Source organism: Lampetra fluviatilis, chromosome 5 (assembly GCF_964198595.1).
Source record: "Lampetra fluviatilis chromosome 5, kcLamFluv1.1, whole genome shotgun sequence".
Taxonomy (NCBI): domain Eukaryota; kingdom Metazoa; phylum Chordata; class Hyperoartia; order Petromyzontiformes; family Petromyzontidae; genus Lampetra; species Lampetra fluviatilis.
The window spans coordinates 19,754,328-19,774,095 of NC_136279.1; the positions used below are offsets into that span (position 1 = coordinate 19,754,328).

The 19,768-nt window shown below is 55.2% G+C and overlaps 1 protein-coding gene across 1 annotated transcript in view; it reads right to left on the reverse strand.

Moving 5' to 3' along the window:
* Positions 1-3,839: 3,839 nt before the first annotated feature.
* The window catches only part of LOC144932731 (cAMP-dependent protein kinase type I-beta regulatory subunit-like), a 94,684-nt gene continuing 78,755 nt past the window's right edge, over positions 3,840-19,768 (reverse strand). The window contains exons 10-11 of the mRNA XM_078857119.1: positions 15,745-15,944; positions 3,840-3,976 (exon numbers count right to left, since the gene is read on the reverse strand). Of these exons, the coding sequence (XP_078713245.1) occupies positions 15,772-15,944 (173 nt within the window). The 3' untranslated portion in view covers positions 3,840-3,976; positions 15,745-15,771. The remainder of the gene's footprint in view (positions 3,977-15,744; positions 15,945-19,768) is intronic.

The following is a 19,768-nucleotide window of genomic DNA, read 5'->3' on the forward strand; positions in this document are numbered from 1 at the left end:
TGGCCACGACAATTTGCAATTCATTTAAACCATACAGTAAACCCACACCCGGCCGCCTTTGTCTTCCGCCCCCCCCCCCTAGCACGCGACGTTGCAACAGGCGCTGCGAATTTACTACGCCGAGTGGACCTAGAGGAGACCCAGGCCAGTAACACCACACGTGTCTCACCGCCTTTGTAATGTCCTCCCACAACCTCCCATTGACCTGGTTTCACTGTTGCTGCTGCGACTGGCACGAGCCACTTTACATTGTATGCCGAGTGGACCTAGAGGGGGGCCAGGAAAACCAATTATGGATGCGGTGGTGATGATGATGATGGGGCCGCAGGTCATAATGATTGTTCATGGAGGCAATGATTTACGGACTTTGCCAGGAATGCACAATTCGTTTCTAACGTAATTTTAAACATTCGACATCATCATCATCGACGAGACCCTGACGCACAAAGACAAAGATCCCTCGTATGAAGGCTGGCACGGTACACGAGGGGGATGGAGGGGGGGGGGGGTGACCAACACCACGCCCGACCGCCTTTGTCTCCCCAGTGCTGGTGTTTTACACACCGCACCAGGTACTCATTTGAGGCTGAGTCGTTGGCCGTGAGCGTGAATCGAACTCGGCTCGCCGGGTTCGTAGCGCTAACCGCTACACCACCGCTCCCCACGCACGCACTCACACACGCTCATGACCCACGTGACTTTGGTGATCCCTGGGGATGTTCGTGTTTTTTTGTTATTTGGTGTTTTCCGTTTTTTTTCCCGATCGTCCCCCAGTAACGCGGACAGCTTCATCCAAACACCGAGGCCTGCACGTCTGAATGGAAAGTGCTTTTTGACAACTTAGTGAGGGAGCGGGGCGACACGAGAGACAAAGATAAAGATCCCCCATGTTCGCCTTCGACAGACTGTTGGGGCAAGTGCTGTCAGCGAGTAGCACCTATGAGGGCGGTGGTGGGTGGCCAGCCATAAGCCAGGCCCGCCTTTGTCTCCATCGTTTGCGATGTTTTACACACCGCACCAGGTACTCATTTGAGGCTGAGTCGACCTAGTGGAGGCCCATGACCGGTTGAGATAATCGTCACTGGGGTTGGCCGTGAGTGTGATTCGGGTCGCTGGGTTCGTAGTGCAGCGCGCTAACCGCTGTGCCACCGCTCCTCATACATACACGAGTACACATATGTACTCACATATACACACAAGCATACCCACATACATTTAGACACACATGTAGACGTAAACAAGCGTATTCATAAATAAATATAAGCACAATGACACATACATGTCATAGATACACATACTTCCACGCACTCATACACCTACATAAATACACCTACATATACACACACACAAATACACACACTCACAAATACACACACACAAATACACATATACAGATACACGCTGGCAAATACATACACCCTCACAAATACACACACGCCTACATATACACACACGCCTACATATACATATACATATCCACACACTCACAAATACACACACTTACACACACACTCACAAATACACACACTGACACACACTGACACACACCCACAAATACACACACTGACACACACCCACAAATACACACACTGACATACGCACTCACAAATACACACACTGACACACAAACACAAATACACACACTCACAAATACACACACTGACACACACCCACAAATACACACACTGACACACACACACACGCACTCGCACACACTTTCACACGCAGTGACGCGGTACTCCGTGGGGTCAGTGGCTGTGGGTGGCGGGGCGAGTGGAGGGTTGACGGGTTCGCGTCGGGGTGAGGGTTACAGCGCCGTCACATCACCACAGGCGCACGGCAAGCAGAGACGTTGACCACGACGACGACGATGATGGCGATGGGTGCAGGAGTGAGTGAGGTGGAGGGGGGGGCGAGTGGAGGGAGTGGTGATTGCGGGGGGGGGGGTGTGCGCTGTACAGACGGTGTGATGAAGGTGTTGGTGCTCGGTGTGATGGTGACATGATGTTCGTGTGATGGGTGTGAGTGCTGGGTGTGACGGTGCTGGGTGTGAGGGTGTGCTGGGTGATGGGGCTGGGTGATGGGGCTGGGTGATGGGGCTGGGTGATGGGGCTGGGTGATGGTGCTGGGTGATGGTGATGGGGCTGGGTGATGGGGTTGGGTGATGGTGTTGGGTGGTGGGGCTGGGTGATGGGGCTGGTGATGGGGCTGGGTGATGGGGCTGGGTGATGGGGCTGGGTGATGGGGCTGGGTGATGGTGTTGGGTGATGGGGCTGGGTGATGGTGCTGGGTGATGGGGCTGGGTGATGGGGCTGGGTGATGGTGATGGGGCTGGGTGATGGGGCTGGGTGATGGGGCTGGGGCTGGGTGATGGGGCTGGGTGATGGGGCTGGGTGATGGTGATGGGGCTGGGTGATGGGGCTGGGTGATGGAGCTGGGTGATGGTGATGGGTGATGGTGCTGGGTGATGGGGCTGGGTGATGGGGCTGGGTGATGGTGTTTGGTGATGGAGCTGGGTGATGGGGCTGGGTGATGGTGATGGGGCTGGGTGATGGGGCTGGGTGATGGTGATGGGGCTGGGTGATGGTGATGGTGATGGGGCTGGGTGATGGGGCTGGGTGATGGGGCTGGGTGATGGTGCTGGGTGATGGGCTGGGTGATGGTGATGGGGCTGGGTGATGGGGCTGGGTGATGGTGATGGGGCTGGGTGATGGGGCTGGGTGATGGTGATGGGGCTGGGTGATGGTGATGGGGCTGGGTGATGGGGCTGGGTGATGGTGATGGGGCTGGGTGATGGTGATGGGGCTGGGTGATGGGGCTGGGTGATGGTGCTGGGTGATGGAGTGGGTGATGGTGCTGGGTGATGGTGATGGGTGATGGTGATGGGGCTGGGTGATGGGGCTGGGTGATGGGGCTGGGTGATGGTGATGGGGCTGGGTGATGGTGCTGGGAGATGGTGCTGGGTGATGGAGCTGGGTGATGGTGCTGGGTGATGGGGCTGGGTGATGGTGCTGGGTGATGGGGCTGGGTGATGGGGCTGGGTGATGGTGCTGGGTGATGGGGCTGGGTGATGGGGCTGGGTGATGGGGCTGGGTGATGGTGCTGGGTGATGGGGCTGGGTGATGGGGCTGGGTGATGGTGTTGGGTGATGGGGCTGGGTGATGGTGCTGGGTGATGCGGCTGGGTGATGGGGCTGGGTGATGGTGCTGGGTGATGGGGCTGGGTGATGGGGCTGGGTGATGGGGCTGGGTGATGGGGCTGGGTGATGGTGCTGGGTGATGGGGCTGGGTGATGGTGCTGGGAGATAGTGTTGGGTGATGGGGCTGGGTGATGGTGCTGGGTGATGGGGCTGGGTGATGGGGCTGGGTGATGGTGCTGGGTGATGGGGCTGGGTGATGGGGCTGGGTGATGGGGCTGGGTGATGGGGCTGGGTGATGGGGCTGGGTGATGGGGCTGGGTGATGGTGCTGGGTGATGGGGCTGGGTGATGGTGATGGTGATGGGGCTGGGTGATGGGGCTGGGTGATGATGATGGGGCTGGGTGATGGTGATGGGGCTGGGTGATGGGGCTGGGTGATGGGGCTGGGTGATGGGGCTGGGTGATGGTGTTGGGTGATGGGGCTGGGTGATGGGGCTGGGTGATGGGGCTGGGTGATGGGGCTGGGTGATGGGGCTGGGTGATGGTGATGGGGCTGGGTGATGGGGCTGGGTGATGGTGCTGGGTGATGGGGCTGGGTGATGGGGCTGGGTGATGGGGCTGGGTGATGGTGATGGGGCTGGGTGATGGTGCTGGGTGATGGTGCTGGGTGATGGGGCTGGGCGATGGTGCTGGGTGATGGGGCTGGGTGATGGGGCTGGGTGATGGGGCTGGGTGATGGGGCTGGGTGATGGTGACTTGGACACCACGGGTGCTGTCTGAGCGAGCGCCAGGACACGAAACTCAAGATCCGCGACTCCGCCGCTCCACTGACACCGCCCTGCGACACACACACAGACACAGACAAAGGTCCACCGTGTAGCCTTAACAGACTGCAGGGGCAAGTGCTGTTGGCGAGTAGCACCTATGAAGCCCGGCACGGGACACGAGGGGGTGGGTGGCCAGCACCACGCCCGGGCGCCTTTGTCTCTCCAGTGCTAGTGTGTTACACACCGCGCCAGGTACTCTCTTGAGGCTGAGGCGACCTAGAGGAGGCCCCGGGCCGGTTAAAATATTCACCACTGTTATTTGTCGTGAGCGGGAATCGAACTCAGGTCGCCCAGGTACGCATCAACGCACGCGTTAACACAAACACAGCCTCCGTTCACCACTGAGTAACGGTGAACATCACAGCAGCGCTTATGCCGGCTAGGTGCACACTGAGGCCATGTGAAGACCCAGGTGTTCTTACCACAACCAAACACACCATCACCATCATCGTCACAACCACAATAAATGCAATCATCATTACAATCACAATAAACCACATCATCATCACCACAATATCACCATAACCATCATGATCATAAGCACCATGATCGCAATGATCATTGTAGTTATTATGGTGACCACAATCACCATCATCCTCCCTATCATCACCATCATCATCATCACCATCATCACCATCATCATCACCATCATCATCACCAACATCATCACCACCATCATCATCACCATCAATCATCATCACCATCATCACCATCATTATCATCCAGATGGTGCCACCTGCCGCAGCTGCCTCCTTTTGACTGCTAGGGCTGGGTAAGACCAGCAGCAGCGGCAGTGGTGGTTGTTGTTGATTGGTGGTGGTTGGTGGTGGTTGTAGTTGTTGGTGATGGTTGGTGGTGGTAGTTGGTGGTGGTAGTTGTTGGTGGTGGTTGGTAGTTGGTGGTGGTGGTTGGTAGTGATTGTTGTTGTTGGTTCGTGGTGGTTGGTGATTTTTGGTTGGTGGTGGTCGTTGTTGCAGGGGTTTTTGATTGGTGGTGGTTGTTGTTGGCTGTTGATGGTGGTTTTTGATTGTTGTTGGCTGGTGGTGCTTGGCAGTGGTGGTGGGGTGGTGGGGCGAGCGAGCGAGCGAGCGGGCGAGGTTGCGAGCCACATCTTCTTCTCATTTTGGATTTCGAAATGAAAGGAGCTGCACCTGAGTGAAGCAAAGTGAGAGAGAGGGTGGGGGGGGGAGTGGTGGTGGGGTGGTTGTCCGGGGCCCGTAAGCCACGGTGGAATGCGCGATCACTCGGCGGTTAATGCGACAAAGATGCAGCTCCGTGCATCCGTGGCGCCGGGGCACGTGGCCACGCGAGGCCACGCGCCAGCCTCAAAGAGCCGTCGCTGGATTCACGCTCGATCTATTTTGTGAAAATGTGTGTCTGTTCGAACTGTTTAGCAAACTTCCCAACATGCAACAAACTTTTAATTTGGCATGTGGGTAGTTTCCAGACTGTACACAATGCAAAACGTATAAAATAGACTTTAGTATTTGGGGGGGGGGGGGCGCAATAGTGAATATATTACATTTCGATTTAAAGCTTTCGTGACTGCAGGGATTCATCTTCTTGGTTCTTTCGGTAAAGTCACGTAGAAGGGAAATAATAAAATAATACAAATACAAATAAAAAATAAAATTACAAACAAAAAAATAATTGTATTTTTTACTTTATTATATTTTATTTTAATTATTTTATTATTTCCCTTCTACGTGACTTTACCGAAAGAACCAAGAAGTGGATATCTTTCGCACGGCAAGTGAGCGGTGACGTCACATCTGTGATGTCACCCGCATGCGGCAGCGTCACGCAGTGTGCCTGCTGACGTCACGCATCCCCCCCCCCAACCCTCCGCGTAGGGCGTGTGTTAATCCAAGAAGAATCCAAGTCTCGGGCGAAGTCGGGTAGTAAAGCTAGTGTCATATAAGCAGAAAGAGTAAAGGTATCGCGATGGCAAATTATTATTTTTGTTCGTGTTACTATTTTGATTTTAGCAGGTAAGGCCCAATGTGCTATATGTAGCTATTTCTTTCAGGAGCGACTTGGCTATTCACGAATGATAGTTCAACGAAGAAGCTTATCATGGCCGTGTGGAAATTTGCGTCAATCAAATACTCTAAACGCGACGCCGATTCTAAACGTGGATGGGGAAAAAACACGGAGGACCTGCAGAAAAATCCACACGACCACGGGGAGAGAGACACCCCAGACCCCAAATGCACAGCAGGCGTCAAGGGTCGGGATCAAACCCACGGCCTCCTGTAGACCAGCCGATGGAGTTCACATCTCGTCACCGTGTCACGACTGACTCCAGTGCTGCTACTGTCTGTGTGGGGGGACGCTTCCGTGGTGGTGGGGTTAGTGGCCAGCACCACGCCGGTGGTTTGCGATCCAGAGGGTTGCAGGGGTTCGATTGCGTCTCCTGGCACAGCGGCAATTGCGCAATTCTATGTTGAACTTCTTCCGCACCGTACGTAGCCAGCCGTGATAATCGGAGGTGCGGGTAAAGGGCAACAAACGAAACGCAAAAAAGCAGTCCTAAAGAAATGAGTTTTCAATCGAGATAATTTTTAAGTTTGAACGCTCCGTTGGCTTCCTAATATTGGAAGAAAAAAAATTGAAAGGATGGGGAGGGGGGGGCGAAGTTCCACCCCCTCCCCTCCACGAATGCCTCTGTCCACCCCGCTGTGTCCACTGGCAGGTCGCATGGGGTGGAGTACTGCCACCTCTTCCAAGACGTCTGTGCTTGACCAGCGTGGAAGGAGATTCAGAGGCGTGAAATTGCCTCCGAGAAGAGGCTCCTCGGGAGCTCTCTCCTCTAGCGGAGGGGGACCTCCCCTTCCCCCTCACCCTTTCAGCCCCGGCAGTGATGCGAGCCCCAGCGATTGCAGGGGCTGCGCCTTCAGCTTTTGTACGCATGCTGAACTTCTTTCGCGCCGTACGTAGCCAACGCTGCCCAGCGGAGGTGGACTGGCTTGGCTACGGCGTTGGTTGGAGGGTTTCAGAGTCAGTGCAGTTTCACAAATTTGCCATGACCTATCAACTGCTAGATGAATGCCCACCACCCGCCCTCCCCCTGCCCCCTCATCTATCAAAAGTCCTGCTAAGCCACAATCCACCCGGCGACTCTTGCACCGGGGGATCTGATCTCGGCGGTCGCTGCATCTCCTGGTGAGGACGTCTCCCCCGCCGCCTCTCCATTGTGCGTTCCACCGCGAATTCCCCTCGCTCAGCGCGGACAGACGCCTCGAGGCGCGTGCTCTTAGCGAGTGCCTAGTAGGGTCAGCACGACACACGAGTGAGCGGTGTGGGGGAGGCAGGTGGGGGTGGTGTGGGGAGCGGTGGCGCAGCGGTTAGCGCGCTGCACTCCGAATCCGGTGACCTGAGTTCAATTGCCGCTCACGGCCACTAACACCAGTGACGATTATGTGAACCGGTCCTGGGGCCTTCTCCATTGGATCAGTCGCGCAACGAGGAAATGACACCGCGTCCTGTGACGACCAATCGCCGGACAGATCGACGCTTAATACTAAACAAACGACGTCGTGGTGCACAAGCACAAAGCGGCAAAAACCTCAACACAATCATCAATAACACTGCCTTAAAAAAACGCACACAAGTCTATAACGCTGCGACGTTTCAGCCAATGTTCGTTTTCTACAATCGGTTTTCTACGAATTCTAAAAATAAACGCAACCCAGTGCCCGGATAATCTTCGGATCACTGCCATCCATCTGGTACAACCCCTCGATTCGGCGTAAACATTCACCCCCCTCTGTAAACGTTTCATCCGTTGCCGTATCCCCGCATCCAACGTCGATGACTTGGTGCGGACGGATCTGTCGCGCGGTGTTTCGCAAGCGCCGCCCCGGCGCGCGCCGCAGCTGCTCTGCAGCGTCGTCGTCGTCGGCTCGTGTCAAAGCGGCCCCTCGCTGCGGAGAGCAGAACGTTTGGGTCTGAGCGGGTCCTCACCTGGCTTCAATAAAGGCTCCGTCTGTCTGTCTGTCTGCCTGCCTGCTTGCTTGTCTGTCTGCCTGTCTACCTGCTTGCCTGTCTCCCTACCTGCCTGTCTGTCTGCCTGCTTGCCTGCCTGCCTGTCTGTCTGCTTGCCTGCCTGTCTGTCTGCCTGCCTGCCTGCTTGTCTGTCTGCCTGTCTGTCTGCCTGTCTGCTGCGTGACGGCGCTGACCACAGATGCAACAGGCGCTGTTTATTTTCGGCCGAGTCCACCTAGGGAGTGCCCCTGGGGATGCGTTCAGACTGCTGCGGCGGGGGGGCGGGGGACGGCGGGGGGGGTGGGGGGCGGCATCGCGACCAGGAATCCAACCGGTGTGCGCGCCAGGTCCTTAGTGAGGCAGGTGCGCCGCTACCAGATAGCACCGACGTTGCCTGCCCGTCTTATACCCCGCGTCTTCGCCAAGGGCCTTGGGCCCAGTGGTGGCAATTCCACATTGCTATGGTACCAGTCTCTGCTCACAACACAGGGGGGGGGGGGGTCGTCAACCTGCGGGGCTCTTTTAAAGGGCCGCTGCTTCGTGAGGTCATTGAATAAGAACCCGCGTTCTCGTCGCCACCGTGTGCATTTGGCGGCTCTTGAAATATCGAGTGGTTTTCTTTTTTGACCGAATTTGAAGAAGAAAAAAATAACAAACGGCTCTTCTTGATATTTAGAACCCCCTGGTGACTTGCCACACCGTGTGGACCCAGGATTCGATGAGGACGACGACGGCGACGACGATTAAGGGATTTAGTCAACCTCAGACCAGGATTAGAACCCGCAACCCTTCTGAGTGTGCGAGTCGCGCGCTATCACCACTGCATCACCCAGCCGGGTACACGTGCCAATCAGTGTAAAACGTACCGATTATAGAACACTGCGGCGGAGCGGTTAGGGCACTGCGCCGTGAACTCGCCGACCCGAGTTCGATTCCCGCCCACGGCCTTCATCAGCGGCGACTGATGTCTAGTACCGCCTCCACCAATACGCACTGACCAGTGTGGTGAAGTATGGTCAAACAACCCATGACGATGATAGCGGCACGAAAAGGTCTTCATCTGGCAAAGGCGCCGTAAAACATGATTAAATTGTTCAAGCACAATTTGTACCAGGTCTAGTTCTGAGCTATTTAGTTATTTTCACAAACGACCTGGCCACAAATGATATCTCAATGAAGTGGCTTAGCATGTGGACATTTATAGCAGCCAAATACTCTGAACACATATTGTTGATTCTAATTTGTGGGAGGACCCGGAGAATAATCCACCGGACCACAGGGAAAGATACATCGCAAACTACAAATATACAACTGGCGTCACAGGGTCGGCATCAAAACCATGACCTCCTGTGTACCAGGCGAGGTAGTCAACATCCCGTCAGCAGAGTCAGGTGCTGTTAAACAAATACCGATAGATGTTACGGGCGAGAGCAGACCATCATCACCAGCACTGTTCTGGGCAACGACCCGAAGCTCATAAGAAAGTTTTTTCTTTGGGATAAACCCACCTCCACCCGACACAGCCAATGAGTAAGGTTTGTCACGACAATGTGAGTTTGCTCTCCAACACACAACCGGTGGTGCGGAAGTAGTAACTAATTGCCACGTTTTGTTCCACGTCACAAACCTAATTGGCCCTGTCGGTTGGAGGTGGGTTTACGACACATTTACAGTTACGTGACCTAAGACAACAACAAAACTTTACATATAATATTGGTCGTAAAAGCCTACTACACCTTAAACTGACCAACGCTCAATTCAGCCGGGTCTGACCTGCTTGCCAACCCATGAGATACCACGATGGCCAGATGTTAACTACCTCGCTTGGTATACAGGAGGGCGTGGGTTCAATCATCAACCCGACGGTTTCATTTTTGGAGTTTACGTGTTCCCTCTCCCCGTGGTCGCGTGGATTTTTTTCTCCGAGTCCTCCGGTGTTTCCTTTCCCACGAAGAGAATCAACATCACGCGTTTCGAGTATATGGCTGCTATAAATGTCCGCGTTAAAATCCACCTAATTGAGATATCCTTTGTGTTCTTGGTTCTTTCGGTCAAGTCACGTAGAAGGGAAATAATAAAATAATAATAATAAAACCATCATAAAATAATAATCATAATTTTTTTTCTTTTATTATTTCCCTTCAACGTGACTTTACCGAAATAACCAAGAAGATGAGTCCCTGCAGTCACGAAAGCTTTAAATCGAAAATATCCTTTGTGATCGCCAGGTCACTTTTGACAAAGAGCTACATAGCTCAGTGGGGCCTTACCTGGCAAAATAAAAACATACACATGTCTGCCCCCGACACACGACATCCAGAGTATCTCTCACTGTGGCTGCGCCTACGACTCACGTGCCACCTACTCGAGACTCTCGGTGACCTGGAAAAGCGTCAATTAAACCGTGACCACAATCCATCACACACTGTGGTGAAGCATTACGGTTTGTAAATCAATCAATTAATATTACATCTTTGTACTAACCCCAAGTGTTGCTCGCTAGCAGTAGGGCACACAAGGCGGTGTGTGGGTGGGTGACCAGCACCACGCCCGGCCGCCTTTGTTTCCCCAAGCGGCGAGGTTTACACATCGCACCGGCTACGCATTTGAGGCCGAGTCGATCTAGGGGAGGCCCAGAACCGGTTCAGATAATCCGCACCCACACGAACTCCCAGGGACGCCGCACACACACGTGGGACGTACGGTGCGCGTGCGTGCGCACACGTACGTGCTTGTGCGCGTGCGTGCGTGTGCACACGTACGTACGGTGCGCGTGTGTGCGCACACGTACTTGCGCGTGCGTGCGCCGCGCGCTTTGGAAGTTTGGACAAACATAATAATCCTCTCCCAAACGGCTTGGGCCTCTGCTGCTGCTGTCAGAGATCCCTATTCTCGTTAGCGGAGGCCACCGCCTGTTGATGGATCTGATTGATGAGCAGATCCTAATTTTGTTGGCGCGTGGCAGAGGGTGAGTCTCCCGGCTCTCGCTCCGTCTCGCGGCGAAGACCGCCCGGTTCTCGGAGGACCCTAACGCGCGTCTAAACATAGGTCCACACTGATGGATTGATTGGTCTGGGGAGCGTGCGTCCATCTGTGCGTTTGTTTGTTCCCCCTTGCGTGCGTGCGGGAGTGTGTGCGTCGTGCAGGCCTTAATAGGTGCTCACCAATGGAATTTGCCCCAGCGGTCTTCTCCGAGGGTGAAACGGTGGGAGGCGGGGGGGAGGAAGGAATTTGTGTTGGTGTGTGAGCAAGTGTGTGGATGGGTATGTGTGTGTTGATGTCTTTGTGTGTGTTGTTGGTGTGTATGTGTGTGTACTGATGTCTTTATTTGTGTTCTGCATTTATGTTTGTGTTGGTGTGTATGTGTGTGTATTGATGTTTTTAGCAGTTAGTGCGCTGTGCTACGAATCCGGCGCCCTGAGTTCGATTCCCACTTACGACCAACACCAGTCACGATTATCTAAATTGGTCCTGGGCCTTCCTAGGTCGGCTCAGCCTCAAATGAATACCTCGTGTGCTGTGTAAACATCGCCACTACAGTGTTGGCCACCCACCCCCTCTTGTGTCGTGCCGGCTTTCATAGGTGCTCGCTAACAGCACTTGCCCAAACAGTCCAACAAGGCTATATTGGGGATTTTTGTCTTTGTATTGATGTATTGTGGGTAGTGAGCGGTAGTGTACCGGTTAGCGCAGTGCACTAACCGCAACAAATATTGCAGTAATCAGCAATACCAATATCATCATCATCATCATCACGACCGTCATTATCACAATCATTGCAGTTACTATCACAATCACTCCCATTAAAATCATCATCAATACCATCACTACCATCACCACCACGATCGCCATGATGAGCATCATCGTCATCATCATTCAGGTCATCAACACCGCCACCATCATCATCATTAACACCATCAGCACCACCACCACCACCAACATCTTCATCAGTGCCATTCCAATCATTATCGCCAACACCACCACAACCACCACCACTAAGCAGCAAGGAGGAACAATGCCTGAATGGCTTTTATTCCCCCAGGTGCGATCCCATTGAGATTCGTGACCTCTTTCACGAGCCTCACTTTGGCGCGAGCAGAGCCCACACAGATTCACTGCCTCCTTCACAGGCCCCCGCCGTGGGTGTGGAGCCCATAGAGATTCACGGCCATGGGGGTGGCAAGGATGCGACTTTATTGAGATTCATTATCTCGCCACTTCTTTTGTGGTCACTGAGCCCGGGGGGGGGGAGGGGGTGGGGGGGGGGGGCCTTGGACCCAGGACGGGCGACTGACCACACCGCGCAGTAACGGCACCACGCGGCGTCGCCGTCGCTCCCTTCCTCCTGCCAGATGGCCACAGCTCTGGCAGAATTAGTTGTTAGTTGACCACGTGACCTTCGAGTGGCCGCCCGTACGTGTCCATCGGCCACCGTCACTACACCTCCCGGGGCTTCCACCCCACCTCCCCCCCCCCCCCCCCCAGGTTGCAGACTCCGCACAAGGACGGTGGTCCTCATCGCATCCTCACACACACTGGACGGACGCCTTCCTCCCAATCCCCTGACCGCTTCCATTTCCAACCCCTGACGACCTTCCCTCCTCCACCCATTGGACCTCCGGTGGCCTGACGACGGCCGTAGCCGCTCTCGCCTCCCTGTCCCTCACCGGCCGGCAACGATCGCTCGGCGGCACACTGCCTGCCGCTTCAGGGTGGACGTTGCGGGTGCCCGTGACGTCATCCGCGAGAGGGTAGCCCACCGCGCATGCCAGGCCCGTTGGTGGCGGGGTCCAAAATCTTTCGCCGCGTTCCAAAATGACGCCCGCGGGTTGCCCAACTGGGCAGACGCACGGCAATCATCGCCCCCCCCCCACCCCACCCCTACAGGCTGACTCATGGCCCCAGGTTACTGGTTCCAATAATATTCTACCCCGGTCTCTCGACCTCGAAGTAGCCGCCCGCGTCTAAAATAAAACGCTCTCCTGCCGCACACAATTCTCAGATTACAAAATAGAGGGGGTTTTTTTTGGGTTAGATCGCGTAAATATATAAGTGTGTCGTTAAAACCCGCCACCACCCAACACAGCCAACTAGTAAGGGTTGTCACGTTTTAACGACACATTTCGATATTTACGCGATCTAATCAAAAAAAAAACTCTATTATGGATGATATTGCCCGCGAAAGCCTACGTGTTAAACATTCTCAGCTTCCGAGTTGTTAACCCCCCACCCCCCACCGCGGCCCCATCCAGCCGTGGAGGGGGTGGGATGGGCAAGGTAGCAATGATGGAGGAAGGAAGGAGGAAATGGGGAAGCAGTGATTACATTGAGCGGGAATAGTCGTCTCACCTGAGCCGAGGTGGGCTGCTCCGCACAACAATGGGGCTTCACGTAACGGTGGCATCCCACTCCTTCAAAGTCACAAAGTCATCTCCCGCGCAATTTGCTTGCACTGACAGCCCTGCCCGTCTCCCGCTTACCACAGCCTCTGAGAGCCAGTGGTGGACATTCCAAATTTCCTATGGCAGCAGTGAGTCACTCTGTAAAAAGACCACTGTTGACTTCCTCACAAACTGGTACTGGTTGTATCGACCCCCCCCCCAGATGGATGATGGGTTGAGTCAACTCCCCCCGTCCCCCACAAACCGGGAGTTGAACTCGCGAACTTCATGATTTGCGGGCCGCTCGCTCTGCCGCTGAACCACCCGGCCGGTTGACGACTCCACTCTGACTACACTTCCCAAAAACACTGTTTCCTCTCCCATAATGCATCAGCCAACTTCCTTCCACGACCACAGTTCTATGGCCTCAGGGTGGCAGGCGTTTTATATTTCGACTTATTTATTTATTTTAGTCACGTGGGTTCTAAAATCCCCGTCTGTTGAGATGTCGTTGGCTGCTCAGGGTCTGTCAAGGGGTAAAGCAACGACTGCTCGTGCCTCATTTCGCACCTCTTCTCGCGTCAAATTTCAAACCTTTCAAGGCCCCACAGTGGACAACGTCATCGTTACCAAGAAGTCGGCCAACCTCTCTGCCCTCTCCCTCTCTCTGCTCTGCAGAAGAGCCATTGCCTGAAACATCAGCCTGATGTTTCCAGCCGATGCCTTCTGAACACTTTCCGATTCCGCAGCTCCATCCCCACATTGTGGTGCCCTCTGCGCCTTTGGTAATCCATCTCCCCAGAAGACCGGCGGCACAAGGGGGGAAGATGTGAGTCCAGACAGATGGTGGGAGAACTGTCGGGGCATTGCGGTGGTGGTTGTGGTGGTGGTGGCGGTGGTTGTGGTGGTGGTTGTCATGGTGGTTGTGGTGGTGGTTTTGCCCACTATAACATCTCCACCTTCAATTTTCGATTCAAAGCTTTCGTGACTGCAGGGATTCATCTTCTTGGTTCTTTCGGTAAAGTCAGGACGGCTGCTTGCGTTGTGGCCGAAACGTCGTGAGAATTATTTTATTATGTTTTTATTTTTATTATTTTATTATTTCCCTTCTACGTGACTTTACCGAAAGAACCAAGAAGATCTCCACCTTCATCCTGATTCCTGTTTCTCTGCTTGTACGGCAACATCAATGATAAACTAAAACTAAACTATTTACAATTTTACCAGCTAAGGCCCACCGAGCTATGGAGCTCTTTTTCAGAAGGAACCTGGCCACAAACGATAGCTCAACGAAGTGGCTTATCACACGTGGACATTTATAGCAGCCAAATACTCTTAACAACTATTATTATTATTATCCCATGTTGACCATTGTGAACCCCACTGCGAGAGGCACGGACATTCCCCCCCCCCCCACTGCCCGCCTGATGGGTGGTGGGCGAGGCTCTGATGGGAAGGGGAGTTCCAAACGAGAATTTGTTGCAAAGAATGTTGCCCGCCGTCCGAGTCACCCTCGAAAACGAGCCTCTTGGCTCGATGGGCTTCACGTCCTGGAGATATGACACCAAGAAGATGGCCAGGCAGCTCCACCGAGCTCGCTCAAGAAAGAAAGATTTCCATTATGTCCGTCACTGCAGTGACTCGCCAGCTTGTGGGCGCGCTGAAATTCACCGCCACTGGGACTGACCTGGATGTGAGTTCCAGTGAGTTCCGTGACCACACCCACCGCCCCCCACCACGTGACCTCAGCACGACCCCCATTGAGATGCATTGCCACCCGCGGTGACGGCAGAGCTGCGAGTCCGTTGAGATTCACATTTAGAAACATGCATTGAGATTATTTTGATTATTTTGCGACTATAAATGTCCCAATGATAGGCCAATTTGTTAGAACAATCATTTGTGGCCAGGTTGCTTTTGAAAAATAAGTTAGAACCTCACTGGGCTTTGCCTGGTAGGATGGGGATGTTAGCGAGCACCATGAAAGAACTACCATTCCACTTCAACCACAGAGGCTGCCATTGTTACTATCACCATAACCACCACTTTCAGCCAACGCCACCATCACCATAGCCACCACCTCAATCAATGCCACCATCACCACCACCGCTATCACAATCACAACCACCACCCACCACTTCAAGCAAACATGACCATCACCAGCACCGCTATCACCACTATCACCGCCACCTCAACCAACGCCACCATCACCATCACCACCATCATCACCACCACTATCACAATCACAACCATCACCCACCACCTCAAGCAAACATGACCATCACCACCACCGCTATCACCACTATCACCACCACCTCAACCAACGCCACCATCACCATCACCACCACCACCACCACCGTCATCACCACCATCACCACCACCGCCTCCGCCATCCCCACCGCGTGGCCTACCTGTGGGCGTATATCCGCGGGCGAGCGTCAGACGGAGATGGACACGAAGCTGTTGTATCGCTGGATGTTGCGCTTGAGGATGTCGGAGCAGGGCCCGAGGACGCGCTCGAACCGCGGCCGGTCCAGCTTGACGCACTTGAGCGGCCCGCGGGCCACCACGGTGGCGGCGCGCGGGCGGTCCAACATGAGCGCAATCTCCCCTGGGGGGGTGGGGCGGGGGGGGTACACGGGCACAGTCAGCGCGCGAGTTCGTTTGAGAGGGAGGGGGAGAGAGGGAAAGGGAGAGAGAGAGAGTGATAGAGGAAGAGAGCACAGAAAAAGACGGAAATATAAAATTGTAGAAGAAACAACAAAGTTGTAGGTAAGGGGACGGGTGAGAGGGAGAGTGAGGGGGCAGGTGAGAGGGAGAGGGAGGGGGCAGGTGAGAGGGGGAGGGAGGGGGCAGGTGAGAGGGAGGGGGAGGGGGCAGGTGAGAGGGAGAGGGAGGGGTAGGTGAGAGTGAGGGGGCAGGTGAGAGGGAGAGGGAGGGGGAGGGGGCAGGTGAGGGGGAGGGGGCAGGTGAGAGGGAGAGTGAGGGGGCAGGTGAGAGGGAGGGGGCAGGTGAGGGGGAGGGGGCAGGTGAGAGGGAGGGGGAGGGGGCAGGTGAGAGGGAGGAGGAGGGGGCAGGTGAGAGGGAGGGGGCAGGTGAGGGGGGGAGGGAGGGGGCAGGTGAGAGGGAGGGGGAGGGGGCAGGTGAGAGGGAGGGGAAGGGGGCAGGTGAGAGGGAGAAGGAGGGGGCAGGTGAGAGGGAGGGGGAGGAGCAGGTGAGAGGGAGATGGAGGGGGCAGGTTAGAGGGAGGGGGAGGGGGCAGGTGAGAGGGAGGGGGGGGGGGAGCAGGTGAGAGGGAGATGGAGGGGGCAGGTTAGAGGGAGGGGGAGGGGGCAGGTGAGTGGGAGAGGGAGGGGGGAGAGCAGGTGAGAGGGAGATGGAGGGGGCAGGTGAGAGGGAGGGGAAGAGGGCAGGTGAGAGGTAGATGGAGGGGGCAGGTGAGAGGGAGGGGGGGAGCAGGTGAGTGGGCGGGGGAGGGAGCAGGTGAGAGGGAGATGGAGGGGGCAGGTGAGAGGGAGGGGGGGGCAGGTGAGAGGGAGGGGGGGGCAGGTGAGAGGGAGGGGGCAGGTGAGAGGGAGGGGGAGGGGGGGGAGCATGTGAGAGGGAGGGGGCAGGTGAGAGGGAGGGGGGGGGAGCAGGTGAGTGGGCAGGGGAGGGAGCAGGTGAGAGGGAGATGGAGGGGGCAGGTGAGAGGGAGGGGGGGAGCAGGTGAGTGGGAGGGGGCAGGTGAGTGGGAGGGGACAGGTGAGAGGGAGAGTGAGGGGGCCGGTGAGGGGGAGAGTGAGGGGAGAGCTTGTGAGTGTGTGTAGGTGGATGTGTGCGCCTGTGTGCCCGTACGTGTGAGCGCGTGCATGTGTGTGGGTGCGTGTACGTGTGTGTGTGTGTACATACACTTGTGTGTGCGGACACGTGTGTGCATACACGTGTGTATTCATGCGTGTGTATGTGTGTGTGTAGGTGTGCGAGTGTGTGTACACGTGAATGTGCATACGTGTGTATGTTGTATACATGTGTGAGTGAAGAGTCCGAGTGTGTATACATGTGAGTGTGTGTACGTGTGAGTGTGCGTACATGTGCGTGTGTGTACGTGTGTGTGTCTATGTGTGTGCACGTGTGTCTACGTGTGTGTACGTGTGTGTGTGTACGTGTGTGTACGTGTGTGTGCACGTGTGTTTACGTGTGTGTGTGTGTGTACATGTGTCTACGTGTGCCTACGTGTGTGTGTGTGCGTACATGTGTGCGTGCGTACATGTGTGGGTACGTGTGTGTGTGTACGTGTGTGTGTGTGCACGTGTGTGTGTGTGTGCACGTGGGTGTGTGTTTGTGTGTATCGTATCTACGTGTGTGTGTGTGCACGTGTGTGTGTGTGCACGTGTGTTTGTGTGTGTGCACGTGTGTGTGCACGTGTGTGTGCACGTGTGTGTGTACACGTGTGTGTGTGTACGTGTGTGTGTGTACGTGGGTGTGTTTGTGTGTATCGTATCTACGTGTGTGTGTGTGCACGTGTGTGTCTCCTGGCCAAACCCCATTTGGCGGAGCCAGGAGATTGAATTTTAACCCTCGGGGCTCCTCCAGAAACAACGAAAAACCATTGCGGATGGCCACGTGGAATGTTCGAACGCTCACTGCGGAGGAGAGGCTGCCACTCCTCTGTCGGGAGCTGGACCGGTACCGCCTGGATCTCTGTGGCATTCAGGAGGTCCGGTGGACCGGTTCTGGCTCCTGCCACCATGAGGGGTGGACAGTCCTCTACTCGGGGCAGGAGACTGCCAAACAACAGGGTGTGGCTCTTCTTCTGAACAAAAGAATGAAGGGGGCGTGGGAGCGTGGCGGTGAGGTGTGGGAAGCTGTAAGCCCCAGGATACTTTGGGCTCGCCTTCCCATCAACCAGAGGCGAGGAGTGGTGGTCGTGGTTACTTATGCCCCCACCGAAGACGAACATCCATGGAGGGATGCAGGCAAAGCCGATGAGTCGGACGCTTTCTATGACCTCCTGTCACAGGTGCTGGCTAAAGTGGCCACTCGGGACAGAGTCATCTTGTTGGGTGACTTCAATGCCCGAGTTGGTCATGATGCTGGCACCTGGTCTGGAGTGATTGGAAGGCATGGGCCAGATCAGCTCAATAATAACGGTAGGAGGCTGCTAGATTTCTGTGCAGCCCATGGGCTTGTAATTACCAACACGCTCTTCCGGCATCGGCGCATCCACACAACATCATGGATGCATGCCGGGTCCAAGCAAGAACATCTGCTGGACTACGTAGTGACGGACCAGCGGATGCGAGCCCATGTCCTTGACACCAGGACCTACCGTGGAGCTGATCTGCCCTCTGACCATCGACTAGTCATCTGTAAGATGCGCCTGCCATTCTTCCACTCCGGTGGTGGGTGTACACCCAGGATCCCATTCCAACCAAAAGTGGCCTGGTCTAAGTTAGCTGATGAAAGTTGCAAGCGAGAATTTCATCATCGCTTGCAGCTGGGGTTGGCATCGTCCCCCACTCCACCTGATGTCGAGGGTAAATGGGCGAGGTTTAAGACTGTGACTCATGCAGCTGCAATGGCTGCTTTGGGTACGCGGTCCAGACCTCCCCGGGAACCCTGGCTGACGGAGGAGGTGTTCAGGTTAATTGAGAAAAAGCGACAGGCCCACTCTCATCGCCTACAGCGTCCCACGTCAGAGAATAAGGAGGTTTACCGCAGTCTTCGCTCGGAGGTTCGGAGAGCCGTGAGGCGCTGCAAGGATGGGTGGTGGTCGCGGGTTGCTGAGGAGATGGAGTCTGCCTCAGTAGCCCGCGATCACAAATCACTATTTAACTCCATCAAAAAAGTAACCTGCAGCGCCACACCTATTACCATCATTAGAGGAAAAAACGGTGATCCAATCTCCGACCCCCAGGAACAGGTTTGCAGATTTGCTGAGCATTTCTGTGAGGTCCTGGGGGAGGGAAAATCTCTCAGCCAGGAAAACATCATGGCACAAAGTGGGGATAACCCTGCTGAGGCTGCGGTGCCTCAAATATTGGAAGAGGTCACCCCTGTGAGTGGCTGGCTGAGGTTCCAGCTGTTGAGGAAGTACTGAGGGCGATCCGGAGTCTGAGACCAGGGAAGGCACCGGGCAGAGATGATCTCCCAGGCGAAATGCTGAGGGAGGGTGGCGTTTGTGCACAGACTGCTCTATATGACATCATAACAACAGTCTGGACCACTGGACGGGTTCCGCAGGACTGGAAGGATGCCCTGGTGGTCCCCCTCTTTAAGAAGGGGGACCGTACCGACTGTAACAACTACAGGGGCATCTCACTCCTCAGTGTGCCGGGTAAGGTCCTGGCAAGGATTATTCAACATCGCCTTGCTAGGCATGCTGAGGAGAGGCTTGCGGAGCCCCAATGCGGTTTCAGGAAAGGGCGGTCCTGCACAGATGCCATATTTTCT